Below are 16,674 nucleotides of genomic sequence, written 5' to 3' on the forward strand. Positions count from 1 at the left end.
CCAAATCTAAAAAAAGGTGTTATATAACATGGATTAAAATGTTTCTTCAGAAGCATCTGTTAAAGCAGATGCTGCAGTATTCCTCTTTCGTTGCCATTGGTTCGACAATTAATTTATTTAGTTTTAGAAAAAAAACTCTGACAGGTTTTCTGGAACGTGTGAACCTCCAAGAAGTCCGTGCCTGTAAATGCGAGTCAAAAGCTGGAAACAGCGGTAAGGTGGGAGTTGGCTTTCTGTAAAGAATTCCCTTTTATCTCTGACCACAGATTCAAGGGTGCAACTTATGCTGCAGTAATTTTAAAACGTTTGAGAAAATTCTTTGGATGTTCTTGTAATTTACTCATGTCCTTTCCTTTTTTTTTTTTTTTTTTCCTCTGGCATCACAATTGTAAAGCTTTATCTGTATCCCAGTGTCGGTCCAAAGAAAGATTCTCTGAAATCACTTCAGAATTTACCAAAAATGCCATTCCACTCTTCTGCTGTGTTTAAATTATTCAGAGAGCAGAACCCTTTGGTCAGAGCGGAATGCGCTGTGTAGCTTTGCACGCATTTCCAAAATGACATGGAGCAAAGCAATGTTACTGCTGGGTGGCACTAAAGCTGGTGGCTGGAATATCAATTTCCACCTAGCAGTGTCTCTTAAATGTTAGCATCGGGGATAATCTGCAGGGCAATTTGTACGTCTCTTGCCAACAGTTTTAGATTATGCCTTGTGTGAGATCTGTTGCTGTTAGTCACTGGTGGCAGGTGGTAATTTCAGTTCTAAAGCACATGCCAACAGTGAGGGTTTGTGTTTTACGGGGAGTTTGAAGTGGCATGGACTCAAAAACCCACTAGATGGTGCTCGCTGCATCTCTTGGGGAAAAAGGTCAGCTCGGCAGACGATCTCAAAAATCAGGTTCGGAATGTCTTCAGCCAGTTGTTTAATATCAGTTAATGCCTAAACAGTAATGTAGCTGGGATACGGCTTTTAAATTTAATCTTCTCAGAGTTCCTTTCTATACAAGAGGTTTTCAAAGATTAGGCAGTACTTGGTAGCGTAACGGTTAATTGTCCGAGCTCAGAATGTGCATGACTTTACCCCGGCTGTTTTTATGGAGGAAAAGAGACTAAGATTAATTTATTTTTTATGGAGGAAATCTTTGACGTGCTATTTTTGACATGGTAGAGAAGCTTTAAAGGGAATTGGTGTTCCCCAGGCAGCTGTTAGCCAAAATGTCTCTCTGGAAACTTTGCCTTCACCTAGCTCTGTAGGGATTTAACCCAGTAGGTAATGAAATTCTGATTATTTTTGCAGAACAGACAAAACAAAAATGGGGCATTCACTGATGAGGTGTGGAATAGCATATCAAGGTTGGCTCTGGAACATAGGCAGGGTGATTCAATCCCCAGGACCAATGCTGAGGTCAAGCACAGCCACCTTAGCAATTGGAAAGTGATACTAATGAAATAAAACAGCTGTCTTCTCAGAGAGAGGAAACATAGCAGAGGTATTCATAGACCCAACATCCGCCACGGCTCAGTTTAAGATCAGTGAAGCCAAATCACTGGTAGAACTGCAGAACTTTTGGAGAGCAGAAGGGCTCTGGTGTTGGATAGGGATGATTTCATCTTGAATTTCAAGTGAATGTTGAAGGGAATGATGTTTCCTAGTATGCTGATGACTAGCAGTTGGATGCATCTGTTCTATAACCAAACACTACTACTCCCCCTGCTTCCTTGGAAACTTTATTCCTGTCTTCTGCTGAATAAATTTCAAAAAGTGTAGGTGATTAATGAAAGGAATACTCGAGACTTTAAAATTTTTGTTTGTAAAATCCATGAATAATAGGAAGGTTGAGGCTAGATGGGAATCTAGCTTACTGTGTTTATCCTAACTGCTGGCAGCCTGGTAGCTTCTGGGAGGCAGAATCCTCTTTCTTAAAAACAAGAGGAGGGATAGGTCATCAGGGTTGGAAACCAAGTAACCTTAATGGAAGTTTCTTTGCCATTAGCCCCAAACTTACTGATGTTTAGGAGCCAGGTCTCCTGCATCAGACTGCTTCTCGAGGTTGGTGGTCTGGAAGTTAATGCACAGGGAGGAGCTGAGTTACAGCCTTCCTGCATTCCTGGAGCTGATGCTCTCCTTTGATATGTGGGAGTGTGCCTTAGGTTTCAGGTTGCAGAAGGGACGCTGCAGAACGCTGACCATAAACAGGAGCGCTAAGGAGCTGGAAGTCAGAACTCACTATAGCATAAAACTTGTGTGAGGGCTGGACGTTAGGATCTGTTGTAGCTTTTCTCCTAGAAAAACTTGATGTCTTTGGCATGGTGACTTACCGGTGGTGAAGAAGTGTTAGCACCGAGTGGTGTTTTTTGGCTGGTTTTCTGTTAATAGCACGTCAGTGCCTATGTTGGAAACCTCTGTCTTGCTTTGTATCCAATGCGCTCTGCCAGCAGCCTCCTCTGAGAGCTCAGGGACTCTGAGCGCAGAGGCGTTTGTTTCTCCAAGTCAGAGTTTAGCTGCAGTGGGGGACTGTTTGGGGAAACTTGGAGAGCTTCTTGCTGTTTGATGGATGGGCAGGATTTCAGGCCGTAGGTCTGTGACCATTTAATTGCTGTTAAATTTCTCCCCAAGAGACAGAGCCCTACCCTCTACTGTTTGGTTCTGCTGAGCACCCGTGCAGTGCAGGGACCAGATCCTGAGCCTGCTTTCCTCTGTGGAACTCCTGGGTTGGTCTGTAGAAGTCATTTGTGTTACTTCACCCTCGAAGTGATGAAACCAGGGCCAGGATTTGGCGGTCTGTCTGCAGAGGAGGAGGGGAGCGGAGAGAAGAGGCATTTTTCTGCGAGTCTGCTGTGCAAGCCAAGAGCTCTGTGGGAAGGTCCGAGCGAATGCTCCCCACTGGCTGCCTTGGCCCAAGCCCGCGCCAAGCTCTTGCAGCAGACTAGACACAAAAGAAAACACACGCAGTCTAAATTCATTGGTATGAGAAGGATGTGCCAGAGTATTCCACAGCTCTTCTTCTCTCATTTCTCTTAGATAATTGTCAATTTACATAAAAACATGGATTATAAAGGTTTTTTTCTTTTTAACCATAGTTCAGGCTGCATTGGCACTGCACAGTCCTGCACAGATCTGTGTTTAATACCTGGGAGGCTCCACGGCAGACCTGAGAACCTGTTTGAGAGCTTGCTAAAGGCTATTGAAACATTCACCATACCCTTCATGAGCTGTAGGTAAGACACAGGAGAGATCTGTATCAGAACTGCCTTCACATCTGAAGGAGAGGATTGAGTGGTAAGAGAGGGAAATCCACCCTGGAGCATGTGTCTGAATTCAGCTTTAATTCAGGAACACTGGCCACCTTTCAGTGGTCTCTCTGTGAAGATTTCAGTGTTGGAGGCTTTAGAGGCTTGCCTGCACCTGAAAAGTTCATTGACAGGAGTATATTTGGGTGTAAATAGTATGTTCTGTGCTGGCGAGGTCCTCAATTGCTCTCTGGAAGTAGTGGGGGGGAGGCTGTAGGGGTTGGATAGGGCCATGATGGATCACTACCTGTCTGACCCCTTCTGTGGCCATCTGTGCTTTCAGCTAAGAGCAGCTTCTTGCCCAGCAGCGCACTGCTGCTGAACATGGAGGGAAACCTAACTCCTTCCTGCCTCTTCACCTCCTATCCATGCTTCCACGTTCCCTGACTTGCTGTCATCCTTAAAGCCCTTTTCCCCACATCTTGTCCCCCTCTGGGAGCTCTGCTGCTCCCTTTTAGTGCTCATCCCTTGCTCAGACCTGCTGCTCTGCTCCTCCTAACAGTCACATCTCATGGTTCTGGTGCTGCTTGTGGGTCAGAGACTGCAGATTCCCTGAATGCAGCGTGCTGTGGCAAAGCCCTGGACTAAAGGGAGCAGCAGCTACCCACCAAACCGCTTTCCCACACCCAGGATCAGCCCTGCATCGAAAAGCTTTGACCCGTTTGTTGAAAAGAAATTTTGCAGATTATTCTTCTGTCAGCTCTTCGCATGGTTTATTTACTTGGGCATGTCAAACACAAAGGGAATACAGCATTGTCAAAATTACAAAATGACTTTTATTAATCTACCCTATTGTAGAGCAAGGATTTTCTTCTCCAATAATGCAGGAAGCAAGAGAAAGCCGTAACTTTATCCATGTGGAGCCTACAAATCCACATGGCTTCTCTGTGCTGTCAAGCATGTGAGTTCTTAGAAATGCAGCTGCCGGTAGTTTAGCTTGAATACAGTCATCTAAAACAAGCTAGAAATAAATAAAATACTTACATTTCAAGTACAAAACCTTGCAGTTGAATTCGGTATGAGGAAATCAGTTTATTCCTTTTCATGTTATCAACTCCTGTACAGGTACTTGGGCTGGCAAAGTCTGCAGATGCAGACTAGAAGAATGTCTTATATACACGTCTTAAGTGAGTTGTGTGTTTAATCCTCTCTTTAGACTATCATGAAGCTTTTTAAAGTCAGGCAGAACATTTTTTTTTTTTTTTTTGGATGCTTTTAATAAGGCAGAAACCCACTACAACTACTGGCCCCCAATTTTGGCCTTATCTTTTCTTTCTGGTGCAATGTAAAAAGAAAAAAGAGGCGCCTTGATCACATCTCAAAAATAATGACATCTACCTGCTCTGAGTGAAGTTACTTGCAGGTGGATGTTCCTTTCAGGTTCTATCGAATCAAATGCGATTGACTTTACTGAGACTCCTGTAGATCTTTAGTACGAGGAAGGCCGTTGACCTCTCATCGGGACCCTGCTTTGGGTGATTCGGCGGCTTCCCAGCTGCCTTTGGAACGCAGGACTCTCCCTTGGGGGTGGTGGCACCACTATGGACTGCTGGCCCGAGTTCCTCTGGGACTCAAATATGCTTTGCTCGGCTGCGCTCCTTTCCGAACAGGTGAAAGTCAACGCGACACCGATGTCGCTCTTCATGATTCTGGAGGTGCCGTCGGACGTGCCATCGAAACACCTGCCCAGAGCGATTTCCTTGGCAATCCTCGGGTCCTGGTCAGTGACGGTGTAGATGCCGTAGTTGTGCCCCAGCGGGTCAAGAGGCGCCAGCATTGTATATTCACTGGAATCGTTGTTCGTAGCCATGGGGAGGTGGTTCACCAGGTACTCGTGGAGCATGCTGTTAACGCTCTCGCGGCGGCAGCTGCCCTGGGGGATGACTTTCACAAGCGTGCGGTCCACGCGGTCCTGGTCGAAGAGCATGCCGCTGCACTTGAACTCCAGGCAGGCTGCCGACACGTCCCGCTGCTCAGAGTCACGGATGCTGCGCACGTCCCTGATGCCATAGAGCTTGCCAATGGTCCGCGGATGCGTCCCGCCCATGTTGCGAGACCTTATGTTCACTTCCTGGGGTCCGTTAATTTTTACTTTAATGTAGCAGGCCCTAAATTCCATGGGCTTAGGCCACCACGCCAGGTAGTCATCGGTCCAGCTCATGAGGTCGTCTTCGCTGAAGGGAACGGTATTGTAGTCGTACCGGTCTCCCTCTATCCTGTAAAACCTGAAGTGAGCGGCGCTGTATGGAGCTTCCTCGCATTCTTTTAGGTTTTCATAGGCATAAATAGGGCCATTGTTCTCATCTGCGGAATTGGGACTCGGCTTGGCCATGTTAATGCTGAAAGCAGTTTTCTTGGTGTTCGAGTCCTCGTGGTCTGTTCTCCTGTAGTTAAGCTTGTTGAGATATGGCTGTGGGACCCCAATAGCATTGGGATTAAGTTTGGGAGCAGAGGACACGGCTTCAAGTTCTTCGCCCCCTAAACTTGCCAAAATATAAGCTGCATAGGCCTCTGGGTTTTGCTCATCACAGAAAGCTGGCACGCAGGCGCCATTGGGACCAGTGACCACGCTGTCGAAACGACCCCATGCTCTGGGGTTGGAGGAGAATCCTGGTTCTGGCTCCGTGTTTATAACAGAAATCACTACCCCTTGGATCTGCTCACTTGGCAGAAATCTCTCACTTCTGTACGCTCGGACTTTGACGTAGCACCGTCTGCTCTCTGGGACGTCCAGGTTGAAAAGCCGCCTTTCTTTGATCTCCATATTTCCAACCAAAAAAGTTCTCTCCTCTCTTTTGCGCCGTCTGCTTTTCTCAAGGTTGAAGTCCCCTTCTTCCTCCCATAATCCTGTCTCTGGATTCAGTGACCAAAGCTTCATCTCTTGCAGGTGCTCAGGCATTTTGATCTGAGCAGTGTCCAAATGAACCTTCACCTCCTCTGCGTTAAGGGACTCGGTGCCCCGTTCATCAGTGAAGTCCACGGAAAACATGCCATACGTGCGGAGTGGGAATACGTCTCCTTCCTCATCTACAAAGTTCAGGTCACTTTGTGTCACAGCAGCTGTTGAGATGTTTCTTGGGTCCAGAAACGTCACACTGGCTTTCACTTTGCCTCTGTAAAGTTCTCCGTTCTTCCTGTAAAATGAATCGGGAGGAATTTCTAATTCGGCAATTGGATCATCATCCTCCATTTCTCCCAAAGAAATCACATTGGTTTCAGTGGATTCCAGCGTAACAGGGGCTTTCTTTCTTAGTAACTTAATCTCGTGAAACACAGCACCTCCGTTTTCCTTGAACGGCAGAACTTTCGTTGTGTTCACGAACTTCTGCAGCCGATCTACGAAAGTCAGAACCAGCCTCTCGGTATCTGCGGGGATGGGGATGGAGAAGGTTCCCTTGTAGCCGGTCATACTCACTCTCTTGTTCCCCATGTAGATGTGGCCAAACCTCAGCGGCTCGCCGTTATCTGCTGCCGTGGCTCTGCCTCGAACCGTTATTCTGGTCTCGGTGCATTTCTTGCAGCCACATTCTACGGTGACTTTAGTGGGGAGCGTGTACCCATTGCACGAGATCTCTCTCGTTTCCATCTTGGATGCCCCGCAGCAGTAGGCAACGTTGTCCTTACACCGCAGTCCTTTATCCAGCTTCCCAACGCAGGTCTTCGCTGGGCATTTGCCCACATCGTAGTAGAATGAATTAGTTGCTTTTTGGAAACAGTCGTGCGGAAGACGGATGAGGTGGCTTTGGGGCTGGGGGTTGCAGGCTGCCTCTTGTCTTCCTGTTGAATAGGATTTCTTAGTGAGCAGCATGAAATAATTGTACGTGGTCTGAAACCCTCCGAGCTAAACACTGCTTCCAACCGCAGGTTTTTGCAGTGATAAAACATGTGGTCTGCAGAATTCTGTTTAGCTGAGTTCATCTGGCCTTTGTTTCAGTGAAGCAGGTGCTCAACTGTAACTTGAGGTACCCGATTAAGAGCAGTGCTGGTTTAGGAGTGCCCCAGCTCCTGCTTTCCTGCCACTGCCATCAAACAGCCTCAGCTAGATGTTCTGCAGCTGCCTGGCTTTTTGGCTATGGACAGACCTAAATGGGTCCCGAGATTTCGAAATAAATAAATAAATAATTCACATGCCAGGCAGCAATTACAGTGAGAAATGACCGTGCCCTGCAAATTGAGTTTGGCAGGTCATCTGAAATCCAGAGCTCCAGTTTGTAGAGAGCATCTGGCTGATCACCAGCTCACTCAGGCTTATCCGCTAGCGGATGCGTGAGATAAAGGCTGAATATTTTTCCTGTGCCTTTTCTTTCCCACATGTGTGACAATTTCTGAGCACTGGATTCTGCACCCCACTGCCTCCCCAGCTGTTCTGGAGTGCATCATGCGCATTTTTCTTACCTATTACAGAAAGCTTGGCAGACTGGGACTTTGCTGAACCCCCATCACTGCTGGCCTTGCAGAAATACTCTCCCGCCTGGCCTCTGTTGAGGTTCTTCAGAATCAGGTTGTTTTTATATTTGTATATGGAGGGATCCAGCAGTGAGCCGTTGTGGTACCTGCCAGGAACAGACAGGCAGTTAATGGGACAGAGCCTGGCTAAATGACTGGTACAAAGCAAAGGCTGGATCCTGCCCGCTCTGCGTCCTGCAGCGTGGATTTTGCCAGACCTCTTCTATCAGCTTCACCTCTCATATCACAGAGCAGCTACGTCCCAGGAGCTGCCCTTTCAGTATTGTGGTCACACTTAACATCTCTCTACTGCGCTGTATGGGGTGCTAGTCAGGTGACAAATCCTTACAGGGACTTCACCTAAAAACAGTTCCAGACGCAGCTGCCAGTCACACCTGGTGAGGTTTCCAAACTCCTATTTGTATGTTTTTTTCCATTATTTCCATACATGGATTACATTTCTGCACCTGTGAGAAATGCCAACTCTGCAGATTCCAGGAACCCACCATTGTAGCGGTGAGTTCTCAGTGTACTTAAGCACACTGTTTTATAGCTTAAAAATAAAACCCAACGCCTTTATGTAAGACAGTAAGGAGGTAAACATCAAGTCTGTGCTTAAGGCTTCTGCCTGCTACGAGGGTGTGGGATCAAACTCAAGTTCCTTACCAGAGGTAGCGGTCGGGGGCCGGAGTCCCCACGGCATCACAGCAGAGCGCCACGCTCTGCCCCGCTCTCCTCGCCTTGTCATCGGGACTCTTTACAATGTAGGGTTTGCCTGCAGGACAAGGAAAGGCCACCTCGTTAGTCTTATTTCTGACAACTGCGTAATGCCTCCTGCTCTCAGCTGTGCCGGACTTTCCCCATCTCTTCAGGGCTACCTGATCTCTGCAGCTGCACTTGGAGCGCCAGGTTTCTTCTGTTGGTCTCGGGCACGGTGACAGCAGCCGTTGCATACTTGGCTTTCTTTATTTTAAGGGTGTTTTTGCCATCGGGACAGACCCCGGGGATCCTAAAAGTGCCCTTGTTGTCAGCTGTCGTCAACAGCTTGAGTTTCTTGGCTTGCAGGTAGACCCGGGCATCGGCAGCGGGCGAGCCGTCCTCGAGGGAGACCTTCCCGTGCAGGGTCACATCCTCGCACATGCAGGCGTCGCAGTCGGCGTTCACGCGGCCCATGGGGCACGAGATGTTGCAGGCTGGAGGGGAGGCAGGCAGGTCAGAAAGCAGCCTGAGTCCCCGTCCTGCTCGCAGCACGGTCTCGTGCCTGCTTTTAGCTTAGATGCAATCAGGCAGATAGGGCATAAGGAATAAATTGTATCCAAAACATATTTTTACAGACTATCAACAGCTGTGCATTAGAAACGGGGGGGGGGGGGGGGGGGATGTAGTGCTGAACCTTACAATTAGTAGAAAGCAGCCACGTGGATATAATTACAGCTAGCAACTTTTATTTACCATCCCCAAAGGGCTGAATTTCAGGGAAACTTGAATCCAGATCTGCATGTGAGCTCTTAGCTGAACCCTGGCAAAATCACAAATCTGAAAGCCTTCAGCTTTGTAGGTTCCTGTTACCAACTCACCCAAATGTCACAGCATTGGCGTGTTTTAGAAGATGTCTCCCCTTATTCACCAGTATCCTGACTTGTTCTGGACATAGGTTACTTGCCAGATGAGCATTATCTGATGGGTCTAACGACTTATTTGTCAAACAGTGATTCTGAAATACTGGCATTGCCTATAGAGGTTAGTCCTAAATAATTCCTGTTTCTTCCCTTTTGCAAGGCTTCAGGTCAGTCCTTTATGATCACAGAGTATCCCTGTACGGCATCTCTCTGATATATATATATATATTTAATTGCTGTAAATAAATGGAAGAAATCAGGGAAAACTCGGAACAACTTTCTTGGAGAACACACAGACTGTTTTCAGAGAGATTTGCTGAAAAGGGGGGGGTATAAGAATAATATAATTAATTATAAGCTGCTTTAGCGAGGCTGTGGCAGTTCAATATTTCCCACTCTTCTTTCTGGGCCTGGCTGCATGGAGGAAGCAGCCTGCAGACACTGACTGTGCTTTGAGAGCTGCTGCTCTATTGAGACTACAAGTTTTTCCTATATCCCCAGGATCTTTATGGGTCCCTGATGCTTCCCTGCATCTGGATCTCCCCTCATCTTGCTCTTTGGCTGTCCCGTCTCCAGCCCTGCCTGGGAAGGCACCAGGTTTTGCATCTCTCAGAACTCTGGCGAGGAGGAGAAAGATGGAAAAAAGGCCACGGAGCGAGAAAAACACGCATGCAGTGGTGAGATCAGGATGTAATTGAGGTTATAGGAGCACCTGAGCAGACATGTCCAATGCAGAGCCGCCCTTCCTCAGTTGCTTCGTTACAGTGCACGCCCCAGAGGCGTTCAGCTAGGCAGGATCTGGTACGCTTCTGCACGCCGGTTTGGCCACACTTTGCCGAGCACTCGCTCCACTTCGACCATGGAGACAAAAACCTTTTTGAATCTTGCACCAGCGGACCTTGAATAACATCATTGGTGTGTTACGGGGACGCACGTTACACGTACGGCTGCCCCAAAACCGGCAGTTTTCTTACCAGCCTCTATATAGCCCCGACTACGCGCTTGTATTTGGCTATCACGCACCACATGGATTAAACAAACTCAAAGCATGTTCAGGGAGCTGAGAAACAAAGCACGAGGAGGCGCCTGAGTGCTTCTGACTTAATTCCCTGCAGGCTACCGAATTCGGGATGATTAAGATAAACTCAAGGGGTGCAGAGTGCACGCAGCTCGTGCTTAGTTTTGCATAACTTTGGCTTAAAGGAAATCAAACACACATTGTCATTTAAATGCTGTCTGAGGGGCAGTGCTCGCCTGCATTTCCACTGTGGTTAAATAAAAAAAAAAAAAAAGAAAAAAAAGAAAAAAAGGAAAAAAAAAATAAGGTAAAATTGTTGGTATGCTCTTATTGAATGTCTTTAAGCATGCTTCAGCATATGTTCTCTGTAGGGGAAGCGTGTGTCTTGTTGAGAGCCCCGGCTCTACTGTGCGCAAAGCAGGAGCCTGAGATGCTACTGAGCATTTTGGGGACCAGCTGATTTGTAAAATACAAAGGGGTTTATGGAAAGTTTAGCTTGCGGTTAGATGTTTAAAGGGATTCCTTTAAAAAGGCTACTAGATGGTGTTAGTTTAAGCTGCCTGAATGGATGAGATCCACTCCAAGCGTGTGGTTTGGGTTTATTTTTAAATGACAATGTTCTAATAAAGTTTACGAGCATGCACTTGTGACTGAAGTTTCTAAAAATGAGGTCTCTTGGAAACGCGTGCGGGTGCCACGTCATCTCCCACACCTACTCTTCCGCCAGCTTTGTTGTAAACCAGGTTAGGTTACTTGCTAGAAAGACAGACGGGCTGAACTGTTCGAAAATGAAACTCTGCCTTCCAAAAGCAGATGTTTAAATGGGCTCTGGTGGCTGGAAAAAAAAAGAATTTCAGTGACAGCAGCCACAAAAGAGTAAGGTCTGCTGTGGAGTGAGGGCTTGGCTTAGTGGGGCGAGCTTTTAATCTGTTGGCACACTGACATCTCCATTCAGCATCCCGAGAGGCACACCGATAGGCATTCGTTAACGATTTTGGGGTGATCTGGAGGGGATGCGGGAGGAGGTGAGCTTGGAGACAGTCTTTTTCCAGGAGGTACACTGATAAATATATTTGCCCCAAGGTTTCATGTGCAACAGATCAAAGTGGGGTTTCTGTAAGGCCTTTCACAGCCCTGCTCAGCTCTTTTAATCTGCAGGGCTGATGATGGTAAGAGAAGGGGAGTCCCGTGGAGCAAAATGGCATTTTAAAGCTCAGGATAGCACCTGGACAGCGGAAAATGCAGGAAGCAGAGGATGGGGAGAAGCCAAGGGTGCATGCGGGGAGGGAAGCGGGCAGGGACGTACTGCGTCTGGCGTAGGCAAAGGTCGGGGCTCCCCGGCGAGAGCTGCTCCTCGTACCTGCGGGCAGAGGACGCACGGTGTGACCCTCGTGGCTGCACTGAGCCCAGCTGAACAGCCCAGGGAGGCTTTGTGCACCCACCCCAGGTGGTAAAAACAGAGCTTCTGGCTCCCTCCTTGCAGACAAGGGCAGGTGCTGCTTTGGTGTTGGCCAAAACCTCAAGGTTTTGCTTTATTTCTTCCTAGGGCAGCACAATTTAACACCTGCTCTGCAAGCTCCAGCCCCAGCACGACTGGGGGCCATCTACTTGGAGGGGAAATTTAGGAAGCTGCACTTTCCCTGATAGCTCCCCTAAAAACCCCTCTCGGCAGGCAGAAGGGAGAGGTGCAAACCCTCCGTGTGGCCGCCCACATCTGTATTTTCCGAGCTTCAATCCTCACCTCCATCCCACAGCTCAGCCCCACGGGAGCGGGATGGGAGCCTGCGAAGCCCCCAAGCCCCCGCCCCGGGATTCAGGACACACGGACAGGCTGTTGGGGATGGACACACGCCTGCCGTGGGGTGGGAGGCCTGGGTGTAACCCGCCGTGCCCTCGCTGCGCCGTCCTCAGCCTCCAGGGCCGGGCTGTGGTCATGCACTTGACCTTCAGCTTTCCAGGAGAGGAGCCAGCGGCGTGTGTCAGCGAGAGCCCAAACCCGACAGGAGGTCACGAATGGTTAGCATTTATTCCATTGCCTAAATGTCCCACCTACTCCCATGAATTAATTTGGGTTAAAATTAAGGTTGGGGGGAAAAAAATATATGCACAAGTATCTTTTTTCCCCAGCAAGGGAAAGCCACCCGAGGTGGGAGATAACTCACTCTCTAAGCTGAGCATCACCAGTGGGCTGAAGGTTTTCTGTCCTACCTGGATCCTGCCGAGGTTTTGCCTCAGAAGCCTTTGACCTAGGGGTCAACAAATTAACAAATTGGAGATTAAAACAGATTAATAATAAGTTAATTAGATTTGAGTGGTCGGGCATGGCTTGGCTGTGCTCAGAGCCCTCCCCTGGTCCCTCCTGCTGGGATTTCCCCCGGTGCTGTCGCATTTCAGGCTCGCTGCCCTTTGTGTTGGAGCAGCTATGACCAAATCATCTTTTTATATCTGGAGGCATAAAGTACATCCTGCCTTTCCCTACATGGGGGAGAAACGAACCCGAGGGGATGAACTTGGACTTAAACCGGGGAGCTGAGCCCAAAGCTGCCCAGCGCAGGACGGGGTTTTTGGGCACGTCCCCGCTAAGCACTGACCCTCCCTGCTCTTATCCCCGGGCATCTGGCCAGAGCACTTCAGGGCGAAATTCTTGTATGGCCTCGGAAAACAAATCCGAAGAGCCTGCGAGCACGTTTCTCGGCAAAACCCTCCCGAGCAAAGCGGGTAGGGTCCTCATGGCTCAGCCCCTTGGCACGCTGCACCACGCGAGAGCCGGCAGCACGCAGATCCAACAGCCCCACGCATCTTCTCCTGGAGAGGAGGATGCGGTGCCTGCCCTCGCCGTGCCCACCCATGGCATTGCCCGCGTCCCCTGGTCGGGGACAGCACTGGGACAGGAATAGCAAGGGGTGACCTTCACCTAAACCGGCCGTGGCTCCCAGGAGGAGCAGCAGCAGCAGCAGCCATCCTCTCGCGGTGACCATGGTGGTGTCCAGAGGTGACTGGGGGCTTCCTCGAGTACCCACAGCCGTCCCGCGCCTTCCCCAGACCTGCGGGGAGAAGCACGGCTGGGTCAGGGCTCATTGCAGTGCCTGCCACCTGCGGGGTGCTTCTCCCAGCAAAACACCCTGCGGGGCCACCACCTCCCATCCTGATCTGGCACCCACAACCACCCCCATCCAGAAGAAATTGCGGAAGGTTTTGCTCAAAGGGCAGCGCGTCCCCCACGGACAGCAGCTCCCGTCTGTCTGTCCCCCAGCGGGACACGTGGATGCAGTGTCCCGCTGCTTCTCTCCATCGCATCTCAGCCCCGATCCCAAATCTATTCTGCAGAGCTCTGCTTTTTAACGACATCTCCTTGCCGGGCCCTTTAGCAGGCTAAGTGCTTCTGCAGACCCTCTGCCTCGGCCCCCGCGCCCCGCTCTGCCCTGTCCCGCTGCTCGCGGCGTGTCCCGGGAGGGGAAGGCTCCCGAGCACCGCTGAGAGCGTAAAACCCCGCGCACAAGCCAAGCCCTTGCAGCCAGATGCCAAATATTTTCCTTTTTTCTTTTCTTTTTTTTTTTTTTTTTTTTTCATGCAGAGGTGAGGGGTTGAGGCTCTGTGTTTCTCTCCCCCAGCTCGGCGGCTGCAGCTGGTGTTTAATAAATCACTTAGCCCTGCGGTTTCCAGCATTTGATTTCGGAAGGCACCCAGCGTTTGAGCTGCTGTTAGCCACAGGGACTCCAGCCGCAGCTACTGCTGCTTTGTTTACGCTCCCAAAACTAACGAATTCGGGGGAAAATGTTCCTGTCACTGCTCAGTGCCTCAGTTTACCCACAAAACGAGGCTGTCAGCGACCTGCGGCAGCAAAAGCACCTTGCTGCTTGCAAGCAGCGCGAACGAACCTCTCCGAGCACGGGGGCTCCGGGAATAGGAAACGCTTTGATTGCAGCCCAGCGAATCCCAGCCAAGCACAAGTAACGAGCAACACATGAGCGGGATTTTGTGGGCTTACGGCGGGGTCACGAACTTCCAGCCAGACAATAACCAGGAAAAATGAATGCGGGCGGAAAGCCCGATTCCCACTCGCAGGCTATTTCGGGAGCTGGCTGCCACTCATTCGGCGCAGGCTTTCGTGCCGGCGCGGGGGACACGTCCTCCCCCCGGGGCAGGTGGGCTCAAGCCCAAAGCGGTGCAGGACGGAGCTCCGGCAGCCCCGTGGGAGCAGAGTGCCTTCGTCCCCAAGCCCCGCTCCAAGCCCAGTTAGCGAGCGAGAGGTTGCACTGGGATGAATGGGAGCCCCACGATGCCGCCGAGCACGCCCCGCACCCCCGCGAGCCGCCTCGCCACGTATATACCCACAGCCATCGGCCACCCTCGGGCTTCCCCAGCGAGGAATTCCCACCTCCACAATCGCAGCCACTTGTAATTACGCCGCCTTAATTACCCGGCAGGGTTATATAACGCCTGCTGCGGAGAGAGGGGGGGAAAAAACTTAGGATTTTTTAGTTGTTGTTGATTTTTTTTTTTTTTTTGCTCTTACCTACAAAAACCATAAAAAAAAACCTCAACGGAGGAACGTCCCGTCCTCTCGCCGGCAGCCACGCTGCGGTCCGGGGGAGCAAGGGCTCGGAGCAGCTGCGGGAAGAAGGAATTTGCAGAGGAGGAGAGCAGGAGCAGGAGCTTCCCAGGGGCTCGGTGCTGCCGCTGCAGCGGGCGAAGCGCGAGCCTCCCCGCAGCCCTCGTGGCGAGGTGGCTTATATAGCGCGGCGTGCGGCTCCGGAGGTGGCACCGCGCCACGGGCCGCCGAGCAAAAGCAGATCGGACGAGCGAGGAAGCTGGACAACCCCCGGCGAGGTGATGGTAAACGCAGAGCTCGGCGAAACGGAGCCCTGCCCCGGTGAGGGAGAGCGGCTGAGGCTCAGCGTGGGGACGTGGGGGCTTCGTGCCGTGTCCCCGGGTGGTCCTGTGGGTGACAGCGCTGTCACTGTCATTTATCTGGGCTGTGGGGCTTGCACTGAGTCCGGACCCAAATCGGATGCTGGTGGTAATTCCGTGCGGGGATATCTCACATGTGGAGCGGGGTCCTGCCCGTATCCCCCGCTGCAGTGAGGATATTTTGGGGCTCTCTCCTGGTCTGGGGCAAGGCAGTGCCCCCCCGCTGCCTGGGGGCTCCGGGGCTGGGCTCAGCACTGTGCCCCCTGCTGCCCGCTCCCCCCTGCGCTGGATCTGGCCGGGGCCGGGTGAGGATGCTGTGGGGTTTTGGGGACGTGGAGGGGTGCATGTTTCAGACACCTTGGGGTAGCCCCGAGCTGCAGAGGAGGGATGACAACCTTACCGGGACCCTCCTTGTGAATAAATACACCCACATCTCGCTTGAACCATGGGCAGAGCTAGCAAAGACCCTAAGGAGAGACCCCCAAGCAGCGCAACCACATTTTTCCCATATAACTCTGGAAATGAAGTGTGGAGCCGTGCAGGGGGCTGTGGGATGGGACGGGATGGAATGAGATGGAAAGGAATGGAATGGGATCGAATGGGATGGGACGGGACACGACGGGACAGGCTGCCCGCTTAGTAATGCTTCCCGGCCCCGCTGCCAGAGGGAGCGGTGCAGGAGGAACATCGATCACGGGGTCACATAAAAAATAATCGGAGGTGCCCGGCGCCGACTCCTGTTTCTGTTTACGAGGTAAAAGTAGCAAACAGCTGGGATTTGCCAGAAAGTGTCAGAAGGTTTCTCCGGTGGGTGAGGGATGTGCAGCGAGCTGGAGGCCCCGGCTCTGAGATGCAAACACGGAGCTCGGCCACGCTCGAGCATCCTCCCCTGGCTGTGCCATGCCAAAATGTCCTGGGGTGCTGTGAGGAGTGGCACTGCAGCCCGGCCCCACCTGGTTCTGGGGCAGAGAAGAGATATTTGATCACTTAGCACCAGATTTAACAGCATTTAACTGTGGCAGGCAGTGGGTCTCCCTGAGCTGGGCTGCTGGCAGCCCTGGCTTTTGCTCCCAGCCGTGCCCGCATCTGGGTTTGGTTTGTGCAAAGCCCGCAAAACCCACGCCTCCAGAAAGCCCAACAGTGCCAGGTCTCAGCATCCTCGCTGCCACAGCACGTGCCCGATGCCAGCCCCAGCTGCCCTCAGCCTGCTCCCAGCTCCGACCACAGCCGGGAGATGCTCGGAGGGGACAGCGGGATGCTGCCGTGCCCCATGGCCAGCGGGGAAGGATGCAGCAAGACTGGAAGGCTCGTGTCTTCCCTTCCATCACTGATGTTTCCCTGCGTGGAGCCAAGGTCTGGAGAAGCCACATTCCCCTCCCGCTCCCCTGC

General features: G+C 51.1%; 1 protein-coding gene across 1 annotated transcript; it reads right to left on the reverse strand.

The window, feature by feature from the left end:
• Positions 1-3,985: 3,985 nt before the first annotated feature.
• Positions 3,986-15,029, reverse strand: CILP (cartilage intermediate layer protein). The gene is made up of 9 exons (XM_035335986.1): positions 14,891-15,029; positions 13,289-13,418; positions 12,537-12,620; positions 11,681-11,734; positions 10,069-10,254; positions 8,616-8,930; positions 8,404-8,512; positions 7,687-7,844; positions 3,986-7,068 (listed from the first exon to the last, which is right to left on the reverse strand). Exons 2-9 carry the CDS (start codon positions 13,350-13,352, stop codon positions 4,721-4,723), a joined length of 3,318 nt encoding a protein of 1,105 aa, XP_035191877.1. The 5' UTR covers positions 13,353-13,418; positions 14,891-15,029; the 3' UTR covers positions 3,986-4,720.
• Positions 15,030-16,674: the final 1,645 nt, after the last annotated feature.

Source organism: Oxyura jamaicensis, chromosome 10 (assembly GCF_011077185.1).
Source record: "Oxyura jamaicensis isolate SHBP4307 breed ruddy duck chromosome 10, BPBGC_Ojam_1.0, whole genome shotgun sequence".
Classification (NCBI taxonomy): domain Eukaryota; kingdom Metazoa; phylum Chordata; class Aves; order Anseriformes; family Anatidae; genus Oxyura; species Oxyura jamaicensis.